The 26,036-nt window shown below is 46.0% G+C and overlaps 1 protein-coding gene and 1 pseudogene across 2 annotated transcripts in view; one reads left to right on the forward strand and one right to left on the reverse strand.

Moving 5' to 3' along the window:
• The window catches only part of KIAA1549L (KIAA1549 like), a 207,663-nt gene extending 193,290 nt beyond the window's left edge, over window positions 1-14,373 (reverse strand). The window contains exon 1 of one of the 2 annotated variants that reach the window (XM_073347698.2): window positions 13,882-14,373. In XM_073347698.2, coding sequence (XP_073203799.2) covers window positions 13,882-14,098 — 217 coding nt within the window. In that variant the 5' untranslated portion in view covers window positions 14,099-14,373. The remainder of the gene's footprint in view (window positions 1-13,881) is intronic. The other variant, XM_073347699.2, reaches the window with a different exon arrangement.
• A 550-nt stretch (window positions 14,374-14,923) lies between these two features.
• LOC140913838 (small ribosomal subunit protein uS3 pseudogene) lies at window positions 14,924-15,359 on the forward strand (annotated as a pseudogene).
• The last annotated feature ends 10,677 nt before the right edge of the window (window positions 15,360-26,036 follow it).

A 26,036-nucleotide genomic window follows, 5' to 3' on the forward strand; every position in this document is an offset into this window, starting at 1 on the left:
GAAAGAATTTTGAAAAGGAAAGTGAAGTGAGTGTGGAGGAAGAAGTGGGAGAGTGATGAGGCCTGGTCTACACTACAAAGTTAGGTAAAGTTGTGCATGCACCTATACTTAAAATCGTCTCCCATCAGTTTAAGCACCCTGTTACAGCAACACCATCTCCCAAGTGGCACTGAGCCATGGTCAACACATGGAGATTGACACAATGCAAGTATAGACACTGCGTGACCTATATCAAGCCTAACAGTCCGCCAGCAGCGGTCCCACAATGCTCAACACTGACAGCTCTGGTCACAATTGTGAATTCCATGGACTGTGGGTCACATAGACAGGAAGCCACACACCCTTTTAAAAACCCTGCAAATTTGTGAAATGCCTTTTCCCTGAGTGGCCAGTGTGGCGAGTATACCCAGCAACACTCCCCTGTTGTGTGCAACTGCCCAACCGACCATGCTGGCAATACGCTCCAGAGGTGCTCTGGCCTGGAGTAGTCAGGAGATATTGGATGTCCTGGCCTGTGGGGAGAAGAGGCTGTGTAGGCACAGCTATGGACCAGCTGCAGAACACTGACATGTGTGAGCAGATTGCACCGGGGGATGCGGGAAAAGGACACAACAGGAATCAGCAGCAGTACCACCTGAAAGCAAAGGAACTACTCCAGGCACAGGGTGAGGGAGACCAACAGTCAATCTGGTGCCGAACCACAGACCTGCCACTTTTACAACCAGCTGCATGTCACACTCGGTGGAGACACCACCAACGCCCTGCTGCCCACAGTGGATCCCTCCGAGGGGCCCAAGACACAGACCCCTGCCATGAACAGCAAGGAGGAAGAGGAAAAGGAGTAGGATAGGGGACAGGTAATGGGGGTTCAGCTATACTGCAAGCCATGACCTGTCTGAGACTCCACCACAGTCCTATCAGTCCCAGCAGTTAAGCTCGGGGGAGCCCAATACAGGGGAAGGAACCCTGGGCAAGTGTGTGAACACATTTCCCATTACAGTGTTTAAATTTAGGGACGGCGCCCAACCCCAGCATAGCAGGACACAGCTATCAACTTTTCATTAATTTACTCATAGTGGAAGAGGTAGCGGCACAACAAGGAGAGGCAGAGCTGTTGTTTGCTTTTCATTCCCATGTAGCGTTGGGGGAGGGGCGGGGGCGGGCATGCAGAGCAGTTTGTGATGAACACAGGGAGGTCCCCTGAATCCTCCTGAGAGATCTCAATGAAATTTTCATGGAAACACTCGGCAATCCTCTCCTGAAGGTTTCTAGGGATGGCTGCCTTATTTCTTCTTCCACAGTAGGGCACTTTCCTATACCACTCAGCGGCAGGCACCATTGCAGTACACAGGCTAGCAGCATACGGGCCTGGGTGGCTTTGGGACACCACAGCAGCTGTGCTCTCCTGTGCCTTTGTTACCTTCAGCAGCAAAATATCAGCTAAAAACACCACCGCCTGTGGAAAATAGTATCAGTGCTCAGTGCCACTATCCAGCACTCAGACCATGGAAACAGAGGCCAAAATTGTATTGTTTCATGCAATTTCTGCCTCATTTCCCTTCCACCTAAGCCCCTTTTGGGTAGTACTCACCATGGCTGGGACTGGAGAGTGGTGCTGTGCAAAAGTGCTCCAAGGCTGCAGTGTCAATAAGCGTGTCGTTTTTAAAACTATAGGGAAGCAAAGAAAGGGAGTTTTGAATCTTAACTTTCGCTTTCCATTGTGACTATACTGACAATGATGCCTCTCTGTGTTTTTTCTGTAGCTGCTGCTGTGGCCTGGACGAGTTCCCCCCCTCCACACTTGCAGAACACCTGACCAGATAAGGAGGAAAAAGATGAGGACTCAAGATGACATGTTCAGCGAGATCTGGAAAGCCAGCGCCGCAATAGACCACGAACAGAGGGCCTGGAGGGTAAATATTTCAGAAAGAATGGAGAAAGAAAGAGCGGACAGATGAAAGGCCCAGGAATTCCAACAGGCAAAAGAGAGGGAGATGCACCAGGACATAATGGGGCTTCTCTGGCAGTAAACACAAATGCTGCAGACTCTTGTGGACTTACAGGTTGAACAAGCATGGACTCATCTCCCTTTTCAGTCAATCGAGAACTCCATTCTGGCACCTTCCTACAGCCCCACAACATCCCACGTGGCATCAGGGGCTGCATCCCTTCACCTATCAATCCACCCCCGGGCCGGGGTAGTATGGACAACCACAGCTTCACATACACTGACCTGTGAGACCCACAGTTGCTGTATGTGCAGCCAAAATGGACTGAAATGGACAGGAATGTTGTTTTCCCTTGTTTAGTTTTGTTCCATTAACTATTTCAGAAGTTCTTATTGTATTTGTTTTTTTAACTACACATAATTTCTATGCACTGGTTTTGGTATGCAATAAAAATCTATTTTTGGGAACATAGTTTACCTTTATTATTTCACAGCATGATACAGAATGCCTAGCACTACTGAAAGCACACACAACTTGTTATTGTGCAGGCAACAGAGCTCATGGGATCAGTGACACTGTAATAATTATAAAAGTACAGCAAGCACCACATAACTGATAGGTGCATTAACAAACAGTGTGATACTAATACATGTGTAGCAAGTATCATACAATTCCTAACAGTCCCCAAAACTTAAGAGCAGGCTCAGTATAGTTCACCAAACTGGGTGACTGGTTAAGTGACCTTTCAAGGCTTCCCTGAGCTGTCTAGTTGTGTGATGAGCTCTTCTAATAGTCCTTGTGTCTGGCTATTCAAGCTCAGCAGACAGTTGCTCCACCTCTGCCATGGTGCAAGTTGTGCCCCTTTGCCTCACAGATATTATGCAGTACACAACAAGCAGCTATAACCACTGGAATATTTTTCTCACTGAGATCCAGTCTCATGAGTAAACAATGCCAGCATTCCGTTGGTGTGCCAAAAACACATTCAACTGTCATTCAGCATCTCCTGAGCTGGTGGGTGAATCTTTCCTTGGTGACATGGAGGTCGCCGGTGTACGGCTTCATGAGCCGAGAAAACAACAGCTAGGTTGGGTCGCCCAGGATCATTACTGGCATTTCACAACTTCACCAATTGTAGTCTGCCAGTTGGTAAAGAATATCCCTGCTTGTAGTGATATACTAACTGTGACAGCTTTATGTCAACATAACTTGGATTAACCAAAGTTTGTTGTATAGATACAGCCTCAATGGCACCTACAGAACAAACCCACGTGTTCACAGAAAAGGTATTAACTTTCCCACTCTTACTACACGGAGGATGAGAGCTACCTGCTCTGAATGCAAGGATTTGCAGCATAGAAGGGCTAGGACGGTCATTGTAGGAAATTAGTTAATTTCCACAGCACACCATAAAGAGTGATGTGTTGTGGGGAGACAGGAATCAAATCTGGCAGAACGTGTCAAAAAAATAGTCTCCAGAAAGAGGACTGGGGCTGAAGGCAGAACATGATGGGATTCTCTCTTCCCTTCTGGAGTCTGGCTGATGTGAGCCATCCCTTTACCTTGGGTTAAAGAAGTTCTGCAGTATTTGTGTTTGGCCCTGAAAGGAGCAGGATACTTTTTACATCTACCTGATTAGGAATTGCCATACTGGATCAGACCAGTGGCCCATCCAGGCCAGTAGCCTGCCAGTGACCATGGCCAGCACCAGATGTTTCAGAGTACGATGGAAGAAACCCTGCTTTAGGCAGTTATGAGATAATCTGCCCCCAGGAAAAGATTGGCTGATGCCCTGACTAAGGGGGTTTATATCCCTCATATATCTTATATCCCATTTAGTATTTATTCTGGTTATCCATATAGGAATGTAGAAATTGCCAGACTGGATCAGACCTGAGGGTAGGGTTGCCAACCTTCTACATGCACAAAAGAGAACACCCTTGCCCCGCCCCTCCTCCAAGACCCCACCCTCACTCACTCGCTCAGGGGGTTGAGGTGTGGGAGGGGGTCAGGGCTCTGGCTGGGGGTGCAGACTCTAGAGTGGGGCCAGGGATGAGGGGTTTCGGGTGGAGGAGGGGATTCCAGGCTGGGGGGGTGAAGCTGAGGGGTTTGGAGTTTGGGAGGGGGCGCAGGGCTGAGGCTGCGGGTTCTGGGGTGGGGCCAGAAATGGGGGGTTCAGGATGTGGATGGGGACTCTGGGCTGAGGCAAGGGGTTGGGGTACAGGGGGGTGAGGGCTGTGGTGTGGGGCCAGGGATGAGGGATTTGGGGTACAGGAGGGGGCTCTGAACTGGGGCTGAGGGGTTGGGAGTGCAGGAGGCGGCTCCAGGCTGGGGGTTGGGATGTGGGGATGTGTGAGGGCTCCGGCTGGGGATGAGAGCTTTGGGTTGCAGGAGGGTGCTCCGGGCTGGGAACAGGGGGTTCGGAGAATGGGAGGGGATCAGGGCTTGGGCAATGGGTTGGGGTGCAGGGGGAGGGCTCCAGGGTGGTGCTCGGGATGAGGGATTTGGGGTTCAGGGTGGAGCTCTGGGCCAGGGCCAGGGGTTCAGAGGGCAGGAGGGGGTCAGGGCTGGGGGAGGGGGTGGAGGCTCCGGGGTAGGGCTGGGGATGAGAAGTTTGGGATCCAGAAGAGTGCTCCGGGCTGGGATCAAGGGGTTCGGCGTGCAGGAGGGGGATCAGGGCTGGGTCAGGGGGTTGGGGTGCAGGAGCGGGGTCGGGATTGCAGGCTCCAGGCAGTGCTTACCTCAAAAAGCTCCCAGAAGCAGCAGCATGTCCCCTCTCTGGTTCCTTCGTGGAGGCACAGCCAGGCAACTCTGCACACTGCCCCGTCCACAGGTGCCACCCCCGCAGCTTCCATTGGCTGCAGTTCCAGGCCAATGGGAGCTGCAAAGCCAGTGCTTGGGGCAGGGGCAGTGTGCGGAGACCCCTGGCTGCTCCTAAGCATAGTAACCAGAATGGGGACATGCCGCTCCTTCTGGGAGCCACACGGAGCCACGGCAAGCAGGGAGCCTGCCTTAGCCCTGCTCTGCCACCGACCGGACTTTTAGCGGCCCAGTCAGCAATGCTGACTGGAGCTGCCAGGGTCCATTTTCGACCAGGCATTCCAACCAAATATTGGACACCTGGCAACCCTACCTGAGGGCTGTCTAGCCCAGTGGTTCTCAACCAGGAGTCCAGGGCCACCTGGGGGGCTGCAAACAAGTTTCAGGGGGTCCACCAAGCATGGCTGGCATTAGATTCGCTAGGGCCCAGTGCAGAAAGCCGAAGTCCCACCATGCGGGATTGCAGCCTGGGGCCCCGAGCCCTGCCACCTGGGGCTGGAGCCAAAGCCTGAGTAACTTAGCTTCGTGTTGCCCCCTATGGTGTGGGGCCCCGGACAGTTGCCCTCCTTGATACCCCCTAACACCAGCCCTGGCTTTTATATGCAGAAAACAGTTGTTATGACACAGCTGGGCCATGGAATTTTTATAGCATATTCAGGGGGCCTCCGAAAGAAAAAGGTTGAGAACCCCTGTTCAAGCCCACTTTCCTGTCTCTGATGATGGCCGGTATCAGACACTGCAAAGGAGGGTGTAAGAACTCCGCAGTAACCAGATCTAAACCCCCCCACCTCCTCCAATAAATCTCATCCTGATCTGTAATAGCTAGAGACTGGTTTAAGCCCTGAAACATGAGATTTAATATGCCCCAAAATTTTATCATTAATTATGGGAACACTGGATATGCTTGTTATCCATATAAATGTCTAATACCTTTCTCAATCTTGTTATATACATCGTTTGACAAAGTTTTTGAAGAGGACTTCCCAAAATTATGAGAGCGTGGAACAGAGCTTTGCTTTTCTTTTCTTTCTTTTTTTTTTTTTAAAGTAGGTGGCATGCTAGCAGAATAATATCAGAAAAATTATTTAATGCTGCTGGGGGATTGTATTCAGGCACCTAAGGCTTTGTATAGGTGCATTTTTTATTTTTCAAATAAAAATAACTGAGGGCAATTATTATTATTAATATTGCAGCAGCACCCAAATGCCCCAATAAGAATCATTGTACGGATATGGAGGTAAGCACTGTACAAATATGTACAAGGATACAATCCCTGCCCCCCAAAAAACTTGCCTTCTGTTTTCCAGTATAGCATCCCATACTACGTCTACACTCCACTGACTAATGCCAAATCTCTTCTTTCTCCAACTGGTGTGTCAGAGATAACCCTACCCCACACTCTTTGTAAAACCCCAGGTGTCTACCTGGTTCCCACTCTCTGTGCTGAATAGGAAGGGTGATACAAAATTTTAAACTATTTTCTCCATTGAGTATACTTTTGTTTGTAAAACAGCAATGAGTTTAGTTCTCCTCAGTAGTTAATGGGTTCATGAACAATATTTGTACTGAGGTATTTATGCAGTGTGGCGATTCAATGATACAACCATGACAGCCAGAATAAGAGATTCTGGGTCATTCAGATTTAGTTACATTTACATTATTTTGGACAGTTGAACCCTGAATAGATTCCCTGTGTGTAATGGTATTATTAGCTGAGCTGGCTCCAGCTTTGAAAACACCTCTGCTGGTACGTATTTTGTACATATCCTGAGTTATGGAAGCCTGTATATTGATTGTCATTCATTAGTGTTTTTTAAGTCTATTACTTATGTTACTGTCATTATACACTTCAGATATCATTGGGGAAAAGACGGTTTGATTTTCAGAGGTGCTGGGCATCTACAACTCCAGCTGAAATCTGCCGTGGACTCTCAACAGCTCTGAAAATCAGCCTTTAACCATTTACTACAAGCAGAAAAACCTCTCATCCAAAATGTTTCTGATATTGGATCAAAGAAATACACTGAAACCTACAGTAGCACAGAAGCATAATCAGACTGCAATATGCTAAAATTAAATTAAATTTAAACAGACCACTGTTTGCTAAAAACCAAATGAAAAGGAGAGTTTTGAGGATTCCCTCATACTGCCTCTGGAATCTCCAGTTTAAAGACCACAGTTCTTAGAACATCCTGCAATCATGGAAAGTGATAAAGCTGTGCATCATTCCATTTTCTAACTAGCCATGACTCTTATAAAAATTCAGTCCTATACTAGCGATACATCCATCTGCCCCAGCAGTTCATTAGATTAAAAGGAAACTATACAAAGAAAGGACCAGTTAAATTTATAATGGTTTCTTTTAAATCAGCTTCTCAGCACTTCAGTGACATATAAAATAACAAGCTAGCTCCTTTTGTTCTTTTCAAAACAAAGAACCACTATTTGATAATTAACTGTTCAAGGATAAACTAGTTTTTCCAGCTCTTTTCTTACCATTTTTGCTTTAGCAACATTTACATTTATTTTAGAAAACCCTGTTCAAAAAAGTACTTATTTCATTGTTTAAAGAAACGTGAAAAAGTAATACATCTTATTTTTCCATTACTTTGCTAGAAACGTAAAAATTTTTCATTTTAATTTCATATAAATATATAAATTAATTTGTAATGAGACACTGCCTTTTAAAAATTTGTTCTACACCATTCACAATTTGCACTTCATAACAAAACAACTTCCCTGTGCTACTCTTAGCAAATGACCATCAAAGGGTTTCCTTTCATGAATACAGGTCCTTTGAAGCCATTTAAATTAGCTAGCTAAAGATTTTTCATTTATTTCCATACAAACAAGCATTGTAATGACAGTCTAGGTTCTCTATAAGGTGGAACACCACCAAATAATCCTGCTAGATTTTGCTAACTGACCTTCAGATGGATTTTTTTGGTTTGCTTTAGAAATTTTACATTTCATTGTACAGGTACATTGTTTCCAGATGTGCGGCCTGTAAATAAAGTGGCAGGCAATCTTACGTTCAGTCATCCTGAAAGAAAATGCACATGTGTATAAGGAAGGCAGTGAAGATTTTCAGCAGCAGGACTAATCAATGAATCATAACCCAGTCACCAAACTACGAACAACAGCACACACGAACAGGCCAGACACTGGATCTCTGAAAATTTATACTGTGACAACGAATACACTTTTTCCACCATATTCTCAGATACAGAAATAGGACACACTGATTAAAAAGTAGTGGGGAAATGTCACACCTCTGTAAAAACATTCACTGAATAGGGTTGCCAGGCGTCATTTTCGACCGGAATGCCTGGTCGAAAAGGGACCCTGGCGGCTCCAGTCAGCATTGCTGACCGATCCGCTAAAAGTCCAGTCGGTGGTATGGCGGGGCTGGCAGGCTCCCTGCCTGTCCTGGCTCTATATGGTTCCCAGAAGTGGCAGCATGTCCGACTCCTAGGCACAGGGGCGGCCACAAGCACTCTGTGCGCTGTCCCAACCCGCGCACCAGCTCTGCAACTCCCATTGGCCAGAAACTGTGGCCAATGGGAGCGGCGGGGGTAGCACCTGTGGGTGCGGGCAGCATGCAGAGCCCCCTGGCCCCTCCATCTAGGAGCCAGAGGGGGGGACATGCCTCCACTTCGGGGAGCCATGTAGAGCCAGGGAGCCTGCCTTAGCCCCGCTGCGCCGCAGACCGGGAACTGCCTGAGGTAAGCACCACCCAGCCACAGCTCACGCCCCAAAACCTTTCCTGCACCCCAAACCCCTGCCCAGGTTGGAACCCCCTCCCACACCTGAATGCCCTCCCGGAGCCCACACCCTGAACCCCCTCCTGCACCCCAACCCCCTGCCCCAGGTCAGAACCCCCTTCCACACACCAAACCCCTGCCCAGGGTTGGAACCCCCTCCTACACCCAAACTCCCTCCTGGAGCCCACATCCCCAACCTCCTCTCCCAGCCCTGAGCCCCCTCCTCCAGCCCACACCTCTCATCCCTGGCCCCACCCCAGAGCCCTCACCCCTTCCTGCACCCCCAGCCCGGTGAAAGTGAGTGAGGGTGGGGGGACAGCAAGCGACAGAGGGAGGGGGGGATGGAGTGAGCAGGGGGAAGGGCAAGGGTGTTCTCTTTTGTGTTATTAGAAAGTTGGCAACCCTGTCACTGAAGCATTAACAGATACAAATGCTCATTCTATTACACCGAATGTATAAACAAGTGAGTTAGAGAGACCAGGTGGGTGAGGTAATATCTTTTACTAGACCACATTCTGTTGGTAAAAGAGAGAACCTTCTGAGCTTACACAGAGCTCTTCTTCGGGTGACCTAAACTTCAGGTTTTTCGGATCTAAAGAGCAGCTCTGTGTAAGAAAGCTTGTCTCTCTCACCAACAGAAAGTGGTCCAGTAAAAGATATTACTTCACGCACCTGGTCTCTCTAATATCCTGGGACCAACACGGCTACATCGACACTGCATAAACAGGAGAGTGGCGAGTAGGAGTAGGGAGGTGATTTTTACCTCTGTATATGGCACTGGTGAGACCAATATTGGAACAGTGCATACAGTTTTGGTGCCCATATTTTACAAAGGATGTTGAAAACTGGAGAAGGGGCAAAAAAGAACCATACAACTAATTCGTTGGCTGGAGAAAATATTTTACAGTGACAGACTTAAAGAGCTCAATCTGTTTAGTTTATCAAAAAGAAGATTGAGAGGTAACTTGATTACAATATAGAAGTACCTCCACAAGGAGAAAACAACAGGTACTAAAGGGCTCTTTAATGTAGTGGTGAAAGGCATAACAAGAACAAGTGGCTGGAAGCTGAAGCCAAATAAATTCAAATTAGAAATCAGGCACAACTTTTTAACTGTGAGGGTGATTAACTGCTGAAATAAACTACCAGTGAAAGAGGTGAATTCTATATTTCTTTCTGTCTTCACATCAAGACTGGACACCTTTCTAAACGTCATCCATCAGGAAAAGAAATTAGTAGTTTAATGCTCATGAAAAATGCTGGATTGATACATCTACAGAATGAAGAGAAAAAGGATAGTATGGCCAGTGACACTGCAAGCTTCTCATAGTACCTCATTAATGTGTGTCAGCTCTGCACTGGAAAAACCACCTTAGCATTTAGAAAGTAGCTCATTCACCATGCACATGAAATCCTTGGCATGCTCACTGAGGCTAGCAGCAAAGGTGCCATTTTTGATGGCAGTTTTTGTGCTGTGAACACCCGTCTACCAGAACTTTGACTGAGATATACTTACGATATGCCACTTTGGGCAGTGATCTCATAAGTTACTCAGTACTCAGACAGAAGAGATGCATAGAAAACCCCAGATCTATGGAGAATAGTGCTGGCAATTCACCAGGTGACACTGTGCTCTCCGAGTCATTGAACAAAAGCTCCAGCTAGTATTAAGGGGCACTACACTGAATGTGCCGTTATTATTTATGCAATTATTGTTACTTATAGTAGGGCCCCATTGGGCTAATGCTCTGCAAACACAAGAGAAGATATGGCCTTTCCCATGACAAGCTCACCATCTAAACTGAACAGACTAACTATCAGCAAAATGTAAAAGGCAACACTTTTTAGTTTCCATTTTTTTTCATGTCCCCCAAGCCCACCAGCTGCAACCCCTCTATCCAAATGCTCCAGCCAATGTGCTCCACCACTGCAGACCAATAGGTCCTTCTTCCAGCCTAGATAGCTCCAGCTGTTCTTCCTTGCCACCTCACACTGCAGAGTAGGTGGTGAAGCCCCTTCCCTGCAGTGGGTGCCCTGGGTTGGAAGCTGGCCTGTGGTCTCTCCTGTCCCTCTGCAGTCCTTGCAAACAGCTCCAGATGCTCTCCCACCTGAGCTTACCTACACACAAGAGAGCTGTGGATCTGTTGCTTTCTCTAAGGCTTTGTATCTGGCTGATGAATCTTTCCCATATGCTCAGGGTTTAGCTGATCGCCATATTTGGGGTCAGGAAGGAATTTTCCTCCAGGGCAGATTGGAAGAGGCCCTGGGAGTTTTTCGCCTTCCTCTGTAGCATGGGGCAAGGGTCACTTGCTGGAGGATTCTCTGCTCCTTGAAGTCTTTAAACCACGATTTGAGGACTTCAATAGCACAGACATAGGTGAGAGGTTTATTGCAGGAGTGGTGGGTGAAATTCTGTGGCCTGCGTTGTGCAGGAGGTCAGACTAGATGATCATACTGACCTAAATATCTATGGAAAAAAAAACAAAAAAAAACACTGGGGCCCGGTTGTGTTTGGATCTGTACAAGCACAGAGGTAGAAAGACTGATCCTGTAAGGAGCTCCTTGCAGGGGAATTAGTTCATGTCACATTTTCTACCAAGGTCAGTGGACACATGTATTTTTGGTAGCTATAATCCCCCATCACCAACCTTCAGGACATAACCACTATTTAAAAATCAACTCCACTTTCACAAAAGTTCTTCTTTATGAATTGCTCAGGACCTCAGGGCAACCATAGACCATATTCTCTTTCCCCTCCATGAACAAAGCACACTTCTTTGCCTTCACACACAATAGGCCATACACAAACCATACATTAAAACAACAACAACAACATATTGTGCAAATTCCTCCCCCCCCCCCCCCCCGCGGTGAAGCCTGGAGAAGGAATAACACATAACAAATAATAGTTACATTGCTTACTGCACCATTGGAAGTCACTCAGATAACACAGTGATGGGCCTAGTATAAGAACCGATACAACCACTGAAGTCAATGGTTAGTGGTTGAGCCAGTTACACCAGCAGATAATTTGGCTGCACATATTTACAGTAGATTCAATCTGTTTCACAACCTATATCTAAATGGAAAGCAGAAGCTTTTATGCTGATGAAAATTCAAATTCAACACCATGACAATAAAAGAAATTAATCAGAAGTCCATATAAATATAAGGATGCTGTATTTGTAACTTCAGTCAAAGCTCTACATGAATGTTACTAACTACAATAGGTTTAATTATGTTCCAACTGCTTCATTTCAAAATTATGTATCATTCCTATTTACACTAGATAAAAAATTGGTCAGTATTTTTCACTTCCTGTATTATGCTGCTGTTACGTAGTTTTGCTATATGCTATTTAGCAAATTATCAGCTTTTTATTCCACTATTGGCAATGTGATTCATATATAGTTTTGCAAATGTTTTGGTAGTCTTCTTAATGAAATACTACACATAAAGGTAAGCTCATTATCATTTCACAAAGGTGATCAAGGAGCAATCATATTGTAAATACTTTTGTTCACTACTAACCAGAATAAATGATGTAGAGACCTTAAGAAGAAAAAAGCATTATATCCCATTGCCTTCCCCAAATTAAAAATTCAGTTATGAAAGTGGATCTATTTCATTTTATAATTTTGACTTAATATGAGAGTTAATATGAAATGTAGACTGAGTTGTCAAGTACGATGCTTATAGATTAAAAGAAAAATGTCTAGTCCCCTGATCCTGTGCCCACTATTACCAACAGGAGAGTGGGTTTGTTGCGGGGGAAGGGGGAGAGAAAACCTGGATTTGTGCTAGAAATGGCCCACCTTGATTATCATACACATTGTAAGTGATCACTTTAGATAAGCTATTACCAGCAGGAGAGTAGGGTGGGGGGAGAGAAAACCTTTTGTAGTGATAAACACCCATTTTTTCATGGTTTGTGTGTATAAAAACATCTTCTGTATTTTCCACAGTATGCATCCGATGAAGTGAGCTGTAGCTCATGAAAGCTTATGCTCAAATAAATTGGTTAGTCTCTAAGGTGCCACAAGTACTCCCTTTCTTTTTTTAAAGAATAATTTATCTTATATAAATAAATCAAACTACAGTATTTGTAAATTCAGAGCAAGAAAAGTACGAAGCATTGGTTTTTTAAAACTCACAATTTGTAAATTAGAATCTGTATTACATTATAGCCATACCCTACATCAATTGCACACAATTACCGTACATTCATTCTAAAAGCATCTAGATATGAGAGCTCTATATCAAAGAAACTGAATTACCTCCATTTATCTGCAAACATGAAACAGCAATAGAAATACAATAAGCAACAAGAGATTTGTCAAAAATAGGGCAGTGTACACATTTGTGTTCTTTTTTAAAGCTAGGGCACTAATTTAGCCTTATATTGGTACTAGTTTATTTCTATTGTATTAGCATAGCCTTAGATTTACACTTCTTGGCATCTAAAATGTTAGTATGATACATCTAATTATCACTCAATACACATGCCCACTGCTCTTTCCAAACAGTAACTATTCTTGCATTGAGGTCAACTAGTAAAATTATTACTATCAAAACTAAAGACAATATAGAATGGACTTCCAAAACAGTCAAGGAAATAAGAAAAATATAACCTAGACATACTTAGAATTCTAAATTGCATTTGAGATTTTACACTGAGATCTCATAAGAACCTGCCCTCCCCAGCAAAAAAAATGCCCACAAAGGAAATGATCCTGTAGTTTAACAAAAGCCTCTTGCAGTCTCTCTTTCCCTGCCAGGTACAAGAGCTAATAGAAGCAGACTATCCCGCAGGAAAAGAGGATGATATTAGTCTTGTGTTGGCCAAAAAGGACCAGATAGCTCCTTTATGTTGTAGGACTTCTACAAAAAAGAAGAAAAACAGCTAGAATGCCTCTCTTCCATTATATTTAACCTCTGCTGGAAGGGGGAGGAAGTCTGGATTTTACACGCTAACCTATTACAAAGCATATGTTGGACTTCAGTTATCAGTTTATCTCACCATTACCAAACAATGTATTATAGACATATACCAAATATAACACACCCCTTTGCCATTGCAGTGAAGTACGGCGAATATGCAGGTAGCTGTAACTTTTATTTAATCAAACCCGAACCGCCCTGCAAACCCATCCCCTCCCAATGAATGGTACTGTCTTCCGAAGGCAGGTTTCTGACACTGCAGTAGCTTGTAACAAAAATATGGATATGCACCCTGCAGCCATCTCCGTGTAAGAAACCAGCCCCCCGGCCCCCCGGAAAGAGAGTGGTCCCTGCTCAGTGCATTCACCACTCCGGAGAGGACTCAAAGATCACTGCGTGTTCCTTACCCTGCTCAGCCTGGACACTCTGGAAAAGGGCTAGGATCACCCCAATCAGCATGACAGCCCTGGAGATGGCCCCGTGGCCGGTAGGTGGCTGGGAGCTCCGCCGATCAGGGCATCCTAGGGCTCTGCCAGCTGCCCAAGGCAGAGAGGCGGCAAACAGGTCCCCCAGCTGCCCGGCATGCTCACACCTCTGATCGGCCCCCTCCGCGCCGAGAGCCATTTGTGGGGCTCACACATCAATGCCGCTCCCTGCTTCCAGAAGCGCCCGGGAGTCCCCCGCCCCACGGCTCACGGAGCTCCGCTGGCCATGGTCCCCCGGCCCCGGGGGAGGGTGCAGGAGAGGGCGCCGCGCCGCCGCCGCCACCTTACAGCCGGCGCAGGGACTGCGAGGAGCGGCTGAGGCTGGGGGACCCCATGGCGCCCGCGCCTCTCCCCGGCCGGGGGACGCGCTGCCGCTGGCCGCCCACGCTGGGCTCCGGGGGGCGCGGCGCCGGTGCCCCCTCGCCGGCTGCTCCGCTCCGCTCCGGCTCGCGCTCCGCGGCTGGGGCGCGCGTGCAGCTGAGCCAGGCAAGGGCGCCGCCGCGACAAAGGAATCACGTAGCAGGCAGCCGCCTCCCCCCTCCCTCCACTCCAGCCCCGCTCCCGAGCGCGGGGAGCTGAGCAGCGGAGGCGGCGCTGCCGGGGCGAGGGGGACCCCTTCTGGGCGCCTCAGCCACCGGGAACCCGGCCCCGGGGGTGTCTCCTGCCCCGCCCCGCTGTGCAGCGTGGAGCACCGGGGTCCCGGCCTGGCACAGCGCGCTCTGGCCCGCCAGCGTGTTTCCCCTGACGCCCAGGACCAGTTCCCTCGGAGCGGGTCCCCCTTTCTCTGTGCGGCCTCAGAGCCCTTGCCCAAGGGGGGCGGGGGGCACAGCACGCTGGGGTGAATCAGCCAAGGGCCTCCCATAGCTCTATGCTGAGAAGAGGTCTGTGTGCTACTGCCCACGCAGAGGCCCTGGCGTTACAAACTTCGGGGAGGGTTAGCAATGCGGGGAGCCTGCTGTGGTGTCCTCCGCTTCATCATGGAGAGTGGTGCTCAGGGTTGTGAGGTGGTGGTGGCCGGTAAACTCAGAGGCCAGCGAGCCAAGTCTATGAAGTTTGTGGATGGCCTGATGATCCACAGTGGAGACCCTGTAAACGACTCTGTCGACACAGCTGTACGCCACCTCCTCCTCAGGCAGAGTATGCGGGGTATTAAAGTAAAGATTATGGTGCCTTGAGACCCAGGTGGGAAGCCTGGACCCAAGAAACCCCTGCCAGACCATGTCAGCATTGTGGAGCCCAAGGAAGAGATATTACCCACCACACCCATCTCCGAGCAGAAAGGTGGCAAACCAAAACAGCCAGCCATGTCTCAGCCAGTTCCCACTGCATAATGGGATTTTTCAATACTTGGAAGGAGAAGGTGGACTGTGGCCCATGAGAGGATCTTAATAAAATCATAAAAGACATAGCTTCTCCTCCACCCTGCTGGAACTGTTGAGCTGTGACTATCCCCCTCCTGCCTCATGAGTTTTGGGGTATTGTCCTACAGGCAGCAATGCTACTTCCACCTCTCTCTTCAATGAGTGACCATTTTAAATTAAAACAGCACAAAGAAATGAGTCAGAGATTGTTAGTCTACTTGCAACCATGCCCTGCCCTATAACTTAAGGGGGGCATAAGGAAGAGGTTACAGCTGACCGTCTCAGCAAAGCCCACAGCCTGTTAAAGCCCAAATGTGAGAGAGTAGCCTTTAATACAACAAAAAATACACAAGAACCTGAAAATGATGTGGGTACAAGCACAGGGCCAGAGGAATGAAAGGGGCACCTACCCCAACTTTTTTTTTATCCTATTGACATCCCACTCATGGCAGTTTCAGTACATATGCCTGGTCTTTCTCATAACCTTTTTTATTATGTGAAGGCACCAGGATGCAGGGGTCTTTTATTTTTTAACATATGAATTAAGCTATATTAATTCAAATACCATTCCTCTGGCAGTGATATAAAGTTGGCAGGAATCTAAAAGTTACTACAATGGATGGGAGTTCATTGGCCTCTGTGGAACTAATTGAGGGCTTCAATCTAATGGTCATGTGTCAAAAGCACAAATACAACCACCACCAATATCAGTCTTGGAACAAGTAATGAAAGGGGATAGACACTGAACTGTAAACTCACCCCTTAAAGGGTCTCTCCAAGTCACTGATGTCATTAAATGGAATAGTGGGGTTCTACTGCTGTTCTGGAGACAGAGGGCTTCAGAAATGATGGTTCTTATTGAAGGCAATGTGAGTTTTGCCATTGACTTCAATAGGGCCAGGATTTCACGCTCAGTCTCCTGTGCTGCCAATCTTTCATCAGAACAAAATTCACACACAAGTGCAAAATATCTATGAGGGACTAGACATCAGCCAGGGCTGTACTCACTTAAGGCGCCTTGTACTTCAGACTGCAAAATCTGCTATTCTCTATCCAGGCCAGGAAGAACTGGGTGTGCTGAGAAGTCAGGACTCAAAACCTGAAGGTGAGAGAGCACCTCAAATCACTATGACAGACACCAACTTATCTGAAGCAAGAAGAAGTAGCAGCATAAAAATCAGAAAAGTGTAAGGAAGCAAACACATATAGCAGGGCTGACTTACAGCGTAGCATGGCAGAAACATTCCCTCCCCCCCCCCCCCGCACCGCTGTAAACAAAGGGAGGATGACTCCTGGTTCTACAGCTCTTTGCTCTGTGAGGCTAGGGAATTCCTTTCCCCTCTCTTCCGCCCCTCTCCCCTTCCGCAATCAGTAGCCCCTTTCCCTCAGCCACCTGCTAAGCCTCCTCCCCCAGAACATTTTCTCCCCATTCAGTGGCACACCTGGCTAAAGTTGGAAATTGAAAAGCCTAAATATTTCATCTGGGCTGCTTAGGGTTCAAACTTTCTCTTTAGCACGACCAAAAAAAAAAGGGAAAAAAAAAAACTAAGAAGAAATGTTTTTCTTGAAATCAGTAAAATAATATATTCCTGGACAGAAGGGACTTCAGACAACAGTGGGGTGCAGAAATTCCAGAACCATCTTCTTACAGCATAACTAAACAGAACCACTCATTATTCCTTCTCTCCTCAGTTCCACTTCACCCCACAACTGAGCCTGGAGCATCCCACAAACACTAGAGCAGTGTTACTCAGACTGAGACTCAGGAACACTGTCTCCTGGGCGGTGGCCTCCAATGCCAGGAAGAAGATGACTTTCACATACCTCTTGGAGGCCACCATTCTGGCCGGGGGCCCTACCACCTGTGCCAATGCCCGCACATCAGTTTTGACGTGGGGCAAGGTGACCACCAGGTAGGGTGACCCAGATGTCCCGATTTCATAGCAACAGTTCCAATATTTGGGATTTTTTTATATATAGGCACCTATTACCCCACACACCCCCTGTCCTGATTTTTCACACTTTCTATCTGGTCTCCCTACCACCAGGAGGCAACAGACACAATGCTTCCTTGTCAGGTTGGTGAAGGGACCCTGGCCACTATTGATATTGGAAGAGGAGGCAGCAGCAGTAGGAGGAGCGGTTGTGGCAGATAGCGATGAGGCAGTAGGTGGGGCCTTGACCACCTGGGCATAAACTCTAGTGGCTGAAGAGTGAGCACCCCTAGAAGGGAAGGACGCTCGCTGGTAGAAGAGACATCAAGGGGAGGGGGAGCTGCAGTGGTAGCAGCTGTCACCACAAAAGGAGCCTTCTAGGCAGAGCACTAGACCTTTTTTCTGCCCCCCTTTCTGCCAGCCGAGGGGTCCCTTGGTGATGGCAGGAGTTTTTGCAGCAAAGACCCATCCTGTGCCTTCTGTGCCAGTCCACTGGGGGTGCTGGTAGTACCAGAAGTGGTGATAGAGGTGGTAGCTGCAGGGACAGATGGGGGAGAAAGCGGACGTGGCAGCAATGGCAGGGATTCCCCCTCCTTCAGTCTCCCCCTGTCTTCCAGACAAAGCTGTGGGAGTGGAAGGCTCACCTGGTATGGCCAAGTCAGGGTCTGCCACCGAGTGCAGGTGACAGGACTAGACCCTGGAGGGGAGGGTAGAAATGTTAAAGGGAAGGGTGAAGGTAGGGAAAATGGAGGCTGATCCCTCATCCCTAATAGGCTATATATGGGGGAGAAAGAGGCAAACAAAATAAAGCAAGGAGGGTGTGGGGCATAATAGTCAGTGTTCAGGGGGGCACTGACTACTCTGGCTGCACTTGGTGAGAGGCAGCTGTAAGTGTGAGAGGGATGCAGGGAATAGAGAATGACACAATTTGGTGAGGGGAAATCACAAGTGCTGGGAAGCTCAGGTGTATGGAGGAAACGGGACAGGACTGGGCACACCAGAGAACAAACAGCCAGGGAAGGGGGCAGTGAACAAACAGCAAAAAGTGCAGGGACTGGGAAAGAGAGTACAAAACAATGAGGGGAGAGTCTGGGAGGGGCAGGTACTAGACAGCAAGAGGAGGGGGCCCCAGGAAGAGCAGGTAACCAAATATTATGGGGGAACGGGACTCAGGCAGGGCCAGTACCAAGCAGCATATGGAGAAGGTGGCCCAGGCGGGGTAGGTAACAATGTGGCAACAGGAAACAATAAGGAGGAAACCCTGGGTGGGGCAAGGGCAGCAGCTAACAACAAAGAGAGGGCAGCGGAGACAGGTAGCCAGTTGGGGAGAAGCCAGATGAAAGTGGGGGAGGATAGCCAGATGAAAGTGGGTAGAAAGCTGGCTAGATTGTCGGGCTCAACGGGTAGTGATCAATGGCTCCATGTCTAGTTGGCAGCCGGTATCAAGTGGAGTGCCCCAAGGGTCGGTCCTGGGGCCAGTTTTGTTCAATATCTTCATAAATGATCTGGAGGATGGTGTGGATTGCACTCTCAGCAAATTTGCGGATGATACTAAACTGGGAGGAGTGGTAGATACGCTGGAGGGGAGGGATAGGATACAGAAGGACCTAGACAAATTGGAGGATTGGGTCAAAAGAAATCTGATGAGGTTCAATAAGGATAAGTGCAGGGTCCTGCACTTAGGACGGAAGAACCCAATGCACAGCTACAGACTAGGGACCGAATGGCTAGGCAGCAGTTCTGCAGAAAAGGACCTAGGGGTGACAGTGGACGAGAAGCTGGATATGAGTCAGCAATGTGCCCTTGTTGCCAAGAAGGCCAATGGCATTTTGGGATGTATAAGTAGGGGCATAGCGAGCAGATCGAGGGACGTGATCGTTCCCCTCTATTCGACATTGGTGAGGCCTCATCTGGAGTACTGTGTCCAGTTTTGGGCCCCACACTTCAAGAAGGATGTGGATAAATTGGAGAGAGTCCAGCGAAGGGCAACAAAAATGATTAGGGGACTGGAACACATGAGTTATGAGGAGAGGCTGAGGGAGCTGGGATTGTTTAGCCTGCAGAAGAGAAGAATGAGGGGGGATTTGATAGCTGCTTTCAACTACCTGAAAGGGGGTTCCAAAGAGGATGGCTCTAGATTGTTCTCAATGGTAGCAGATGACAGAACGAGGAGTAATGGTCTCAAGTTGCAGTGGGGGAGGTTTAGATTGGATATTAGGAAAAACTTTTTCACTAAGAGGGTGGTGAAACACTGGAATGCGTTACCTAGGGAGGTGGTAGAATCTCCTTCCTTAGAGGTTTTTAAGGTCAGGCTTGACAAAGCCCTGGCTGGGATGATTTAACTGGGAATTGGTCCTGCTTCGAGCAGGGGGTTGGACTAGATGACCTTCTGGGGTCCCTTCCAACCCTGATATTCTATGATTCTATGATTGCAAACACCAAGGGGTGGGGCAGGTGGGCAATCAGAAGCAGGTTGGACACCAGTTTACTGCAAACTGGGAGGAAGGGAAGGGGAGGGAAAGCCCAAGGTTGAGTACATTCACCCATGTATGCTTGCAATAACGTCTCCATTGCAAGAGTTCCAGGGTAGGCAGGTGGAGGCAAGCCAGCTGGCTAACAGGTCAGCAAGCAGATGGTCTTTAGGGGTAGTAGGTAGAATGGGCCTCATTCCATGGGGGGAGGGCTCCACACCACTCCCCTTTTCCCCAGCAACAGTAACAGCAGTAGGGGTAGCTCAACCAGTAGCAGCCAAAGCAGCAATGGCTAGCCCTCTCCTTCAGGCTGTGTGGAGGGGAATGCAGTTTCCTGGGTACCAGCCTGCTTCTTTGGCTGCTGTAGACCAGCTCTCTCCTCAGCTTATTGGCCCACTGAGCCTTATAATTAAATCTGTCCCTGACACAGAGGGGAACAAGCCGTGCTGTCAGCAGGTAGTGTGAGTGAATGGTAAAGAGGCTAGAACAGTGATTCTCAATAGGGGTACGCAGAGGTCTTCCGTAGGGTATGGCAACACATCTTTATTTGCCTAGTTTTACAACAGGCTACATAAAAAGCACTAGTGCAGTCAGTACAAAAAACTAAAATTTCATACGATTTGTTTATACTGCCCTATACGCTATACACTGAAATGTAAGTACAATGTTTATATTCCAATTGATTTTTTTTATAATTATATGGTAAAAAATGAGTAAGCAATTTTTCAGTAATGACATGCTGTGAAATTTTTATATTTTTTGTTTGTTGTAAGCAAGTCATTTTTAAGTGAGGTGAAACTTGGGGTACATAAGACAAAGAAGCTTCTTGAAAGGGGTACAATAGTTTAGAAAAGTTGAGAGCCACTGGGCTACAGGCTAAGAGGCCTGCCCTAATACAGTGGTATCTATGGTGAGCGTGGAACAAGATGAAAGATACTTTGGGGGAAAATCATGACCATTCTTATTCCAAGGTCCTGGAAGTAGAATTGCTTCCTAAATGGGAAAAACAGTACTTGAAGTAAAGGAAAGTACTATTTTCTCCTTGTTACAATAATATGTTTAAAAAACAGAAGGAAAGAGGAGTTCTCTTTGTTAAACGTTCACAAGGGAGGGAAAATAGTTCCCAGCTATGGGAACCTGCAGCTGCAAATCCCCAGATCCTTGCAAAACTGATAAGTGAAATTACATATTTGTTTTACTAATTTGGTACCGTTGAAGTGGTAAGGTATGTCTACACTGAGAAGTTGTCGACAAAACTTTTGTCTTTTATGGGTACTTAAAAAAGCCCCTCCGGGAAAGACAGTTTTGCCGACGCAAGTGGCAACGCTTTCCTGCCGACAAAGCTAATGCCGCTTGGGGGGGTTGGAAGTATTTTGTCGACAAAAATGCCGACAAAGAGCATTTACACATGCTGACTTTTAGTGACAAGGCTGTGTCGACAGTTGTAGTTGTATTATGCAATAGCTAATGTGTCCCATTTGTGCTATTTTACTCAATTTTTCCTCAAATCACTAATTCATCTTATCCAGAATTAGCTTCCATCTGGTGACTATTAGTAATTATCCACACAGAAAAGATGAAAGTTGAATGGTTCTTACAGGTATGTATGTTGTAATGGCTAGTTCACTCATTACTGCAGGGGTTAGCTCTAGCAGATGTATTTAGTGCAGTGCCCTCTAGTGGTACCCTGTGTATAGTGCCTTCTACTAGATAACTTGCCTAGTTTGCTCTTTATATTAATTTGATTATTTCTAACTTTTGGTAATGAAAATCTGCAATAAAATGTATATGAGGCACACGTGCACCTGAAGTGGAGCACCCATAAAAAACCTCAAGAAGAAGAGTTAGTACCATACAATAGAACCTCACAGTTACCAACACCTCGGGAATGGAGGTTGTTCATAACTCTGACATGTTCGTAACTCTGAACAAAATGTTATGGTTGGTCTTTCAAAAGTTTACTGAACACTGACTTAATACAGCTTTGAAATTTTAGTATGCAGAAGAAAAATGCTGTTTTTGATCATCTTAATTTAAATGAAACAAGCACATTTTTTTAAACTTTTCCTTTAGTTTTTAGTAGTGTGCATTTAACACAGTACTGTATTTGCTTTTTTTTCCGGTCTCTAGTGCTGCCTGATTGCATACTTCTGGTTTCAAATGAGGTGTGTGGTTGACCAGTCAGTTCGTAACTCTGGTGTTTGTACCTCTGAGGTTCCACTGTAAACCAGTAACAGGTAAGAATTTTGCAATTTTAGCTGTGTACATCTCTCTCCCATTGTGGACTCAGAAACAAGGCCAAAGTCCTAACATCCTAATTTAGAATAACTAGAGTGGGTCAGATTGGGGTAAAATGTTACCTGATCATTTCTGTTATGGAAGTTACAGATTTTTCATTCTGGATCATATCCCACCCAAACTGTGATTTATAGGAAGTAGTGAGGATCAGGATTATTGAAGGGGAAAATGATCACTAAAAAGCAAAAACAGATACCCTCCTTCCTCAAAAAATAAAAATAAAAACCCAGCTATTTGGAGACTACTATATGCAACACCTTCTTACCAAAGGACATATTTGCAGAGGACAGGAATTCTAATTTGTAGTCTTTGGCTGCTCTACAAATTTTTTATGTTGTAGCTGCTGCATTTTCCATGCCTTGCCATTGATTGCTTTTTCCTTCTGGGATTCATTTGTTAGGCCTGGTTTACACTAGGAAATTAGGTAGGTATAACTGTTGCTCAGGTATGTGAAAAATCCACCCCCCTTGAATGATTCACTTCCGGTGTAGACAACAATAGGGAGATAGGAGAATTCTCCCATCATCCTACCTACCGCCTCTGGGGGAGATGGATTACCTACACTGATGGGAGAAGTCCATCCGTTGTCAGAGGTAGTGTCTTCACTGAACCACTACAGCAGTACCACTGCAGCATTTTAAGTGTAGACAAGCCTTCAGATTCCTTTTATGCTTCAGTCACACTGCACTTCATCTAGCTATGGACAATGTGGATACCCTAGGAACTGAACGCTTCAGGTGAAAGGATACAAACTTGGAAGTTAAACATTTCATTGATTGCATTCATTTGAGGTATATTTTCAGTGTGCTGCATCTATCTAGATTGTGCCATAGCTTCTCTTTAGGGAGGTGAGAAGGACTACCTAAAACGAATGGGTGGTGGCAGAGAGCTGCTCTTCACGTTGATTACAAAGCTGTGGGACTGCAGCATGTCCAGATGTTGACCTCGTCGTTTCTCAGGATGATGTCCCTATGAGAGTTTCATCAGGAAAGGGCTATAGGTGTGCTGCCAGGAATATGAACCTTATATTACTACGTTTATGAAAACCCTGAGATCTTGTACTGGAAATGGGAGTTCCCATATACAGACCTCAGCAGACAGTGGTGATATGGGCATATGGAAATATGACAATAAGCATCTGGTAGGTCCAAAATGTCAGCAAGTATCTCTGGAGATATTACTGCTACAAATTTGTACTATAGCTTTCATCCTGAATTTTGTTCTCCTCATCCAGCTGTTTAATCATTTGAACTTTAGTACTTTAGTCCTGCAGTTCCTTTCTGTATGATGAATAATATAAAATACAGATTCTGAAAATATTTCTTCTTGGGGATTGAGTTCTGTTATCTGGAAGGATAAAAGATATACATTTGCCAGCATGATGACTTAGGGAGGAGGGATAGCTCAGTGGTTTGAGCATTGGCCTGCTAAACCCAGGATTGTGAGTTCAATCCTTGAGGGGGCCATTTAGGGATCTGGGGCAAAAATTGGGGATTGGTCCTTCTCTGAGCAGGGGGTTGGACTAGATGACCTCCTGAGGTCCCTTCCAACCCTGATATTCTATGATTCTATGACTTCATGATAAGATCCCTCACCCTTAGGGAGGAGCAGTGAGTAACTGTAAAGAACTGTTTCCTGAACCCACTTGTCCTGGGTCTATTTGACTTCATTGTTGGGGAAAAAGAGATTCAGCCTCCTAGACATCTCCGTTGCTGCAGGCATATTTGTCTATTCTTTGGTTCCATGGCCTCTCTTTGCCATCTCTGGCTGCTGTAGGACTGAAAAAGCCCTTGTGTTGGGGGTGATAGCTTATCTCTTCTGGTCCTTGGAAGGAGATGGGAGGGAGTGTTATAACTTAGGCACACACACAAAGAGCTGCTTTGACTGGCAGACTGTATTTGAATTCTGATTTCAAAGAGGAGGGATATCCATACTTCTTGTTTCATCCTGGAAAGGGCTTTGCAAGTCCACCCTGAGGGCGGAGAGGGTTTGGAGTCTTAGTTGTCTTAACAGGCAAAATAACCAAATAAGTCCATGGGGCTGATACATGGGGACTCTTAGGCTGACAGCCTTTGTACATATTGTCAAGCTCGAACTACAATTAGTTCCATTTGGCTGAAGATTGTTATAGTAAAATAAATGTTTTTCATGGAAATCAGCACATAGTCTTAATACAGTCTTGCATTAGATCCTATCTGGAGCCCTAGCACACCACAACATGGGGGTGGGGATCCTGTGGCTCGACTCCTCCCCTTTAGTGATGGCTGGGGACCTACTCTTCTCCCAGAGAGGCAGGGGTAGTGGCATGAAGCCCCATTTTGCCTCTCATGCAGCAGGAGGAATGGGGGGGAGGGGGGCAGAAAAGAAATTTAGCACTTACCCCAGTAGGTGGAGTATATCTGCTTGAGTGGATATGAGGGCCGGGCTCAATGCACTCTTCTGCTGCCACATGCAGATATCTTTGTTGGGGTGGTAGTGGTGGGCCACCCCCAAAACAACGGATCTTGGAGTTAATACTCTCTCGAGATGCTTGGAAGTGCCCACATCTTTCATAGTTAATGTCTCTGGCTGTCTGCACATGCAGGCATTGGTCGTATTTGGTTCACATTTTCAGACTTTCCCCTCACAACCACAAGAGTCAGAAACATACTGTTTTTTAAATAAAGCAAAGCTTTGACATTTGAATATATCAGAATCTAAGAGCTAGAGCCCTACACACTGGTTTTATCGTGTCTTAATCTGGCCTTGAAATGATGTCGTGAAAAATAAAAGCTGCCAACAATTTATTTGCTGCAATATATATTTTAATCCAAAGTGAATCTCAACAGTAATACACCATAAATTCTTATTTTGACACTCACCAAAATAGTCACCTGGAAAACCCGCTTTTTGTGACAAAGTACAGAAGGCTTGGTCACATTTAAATCACTGAGAACTAGAGAGAAATACTATCGCAAACTGTAAGAGACATTACATCCATAAAATTTTTTCCCAGTCCTCGTATTGTAATATTGCACAGTGCAATTGCTACATGGCGAACTAGTGTAGCATAGAAACCAAAAGCAAAAAAACAAACAAACAAACAAAACAAAACAAAAAGCCACAAGTCTACAAATTGTTAAACAGTAACAATTCAAACTTAATAATCAAGTCTATATCCTTGGGTATTTCTAAAACAATCTTCCTACAGCTTGCAGTGTGATTTAACTTTTACTTAACACAAACCAAGTTAAAATTAGAAATGCAGAAAATTTAAAAATTTAAACCAAAAGAATTAGTTAATACAGTAGCATATCTGATTAATAAAAACACTCTGAAGTAAAGTTAAAAACTGAATACAAGAAATTCATATAAAATAATTCACAAATTAAAATAGTATGCAAATATGCAATTCTGTAGTCATGCAGTGTTTTATTTAAAAAAGGCATTAAAACAATCTGATGTGTATATGCTTCACTGATGAGGGATGACTGTTTCCACAGATTTAGGCACCAATCCTGAAAGCAGTTCTATACAGATGGACCTTGGACACCTGCACAAAATCCCTGCACAAAGTCAACTGGACTCCACATGGGTGCAGAAGCTTATTGCAGGATCGGTACCACACAAACATTTCATTATTCAGAATTTAGGTTGTGGCAGAATCCCAAATATTTAGTTCTTTGAAATTCAAACACATTTCTATTCTTACAATATATAAAGAGCAGCAGGCTTAATTTGGGGCACATTTACAGTACATTTTTCTTGTGAATTTATAGGATAATATTGTGCCATACAGGTAAACGTGTCAATTTAACAAGCATATTAGCTTTACATCCTAAGTACAGTAAAAAGTACAGTAAATATATTAAAGCAATGGAGATTCCTATGGCCCCAAATAAAGAACACTGTAATTTTTGTTATCATAATACAAAAGTAAATGAATCCTTTTGTGCTGGTGGTTCTTGGTGTGTCCACTGCCTGCAATGGAGGTAACACCAAGAGAACTCAATTCCCAACACCAAGGTGTTAAC

This window comes from Lepidochelys kempii, chromosome 6 (genome assembly GCF_965140285.1).
Source record: "Lepidochelys kempii isolate rLepKem1 chromosome 6, rLepKem1.hap1, whole genome shotgun sequence".
Lineage (NCBI taxonomy): Eukaryota > Metazoa > Chordata > Testudines > Cheloniidae > Lepidochelys > Lepidochelys kempii.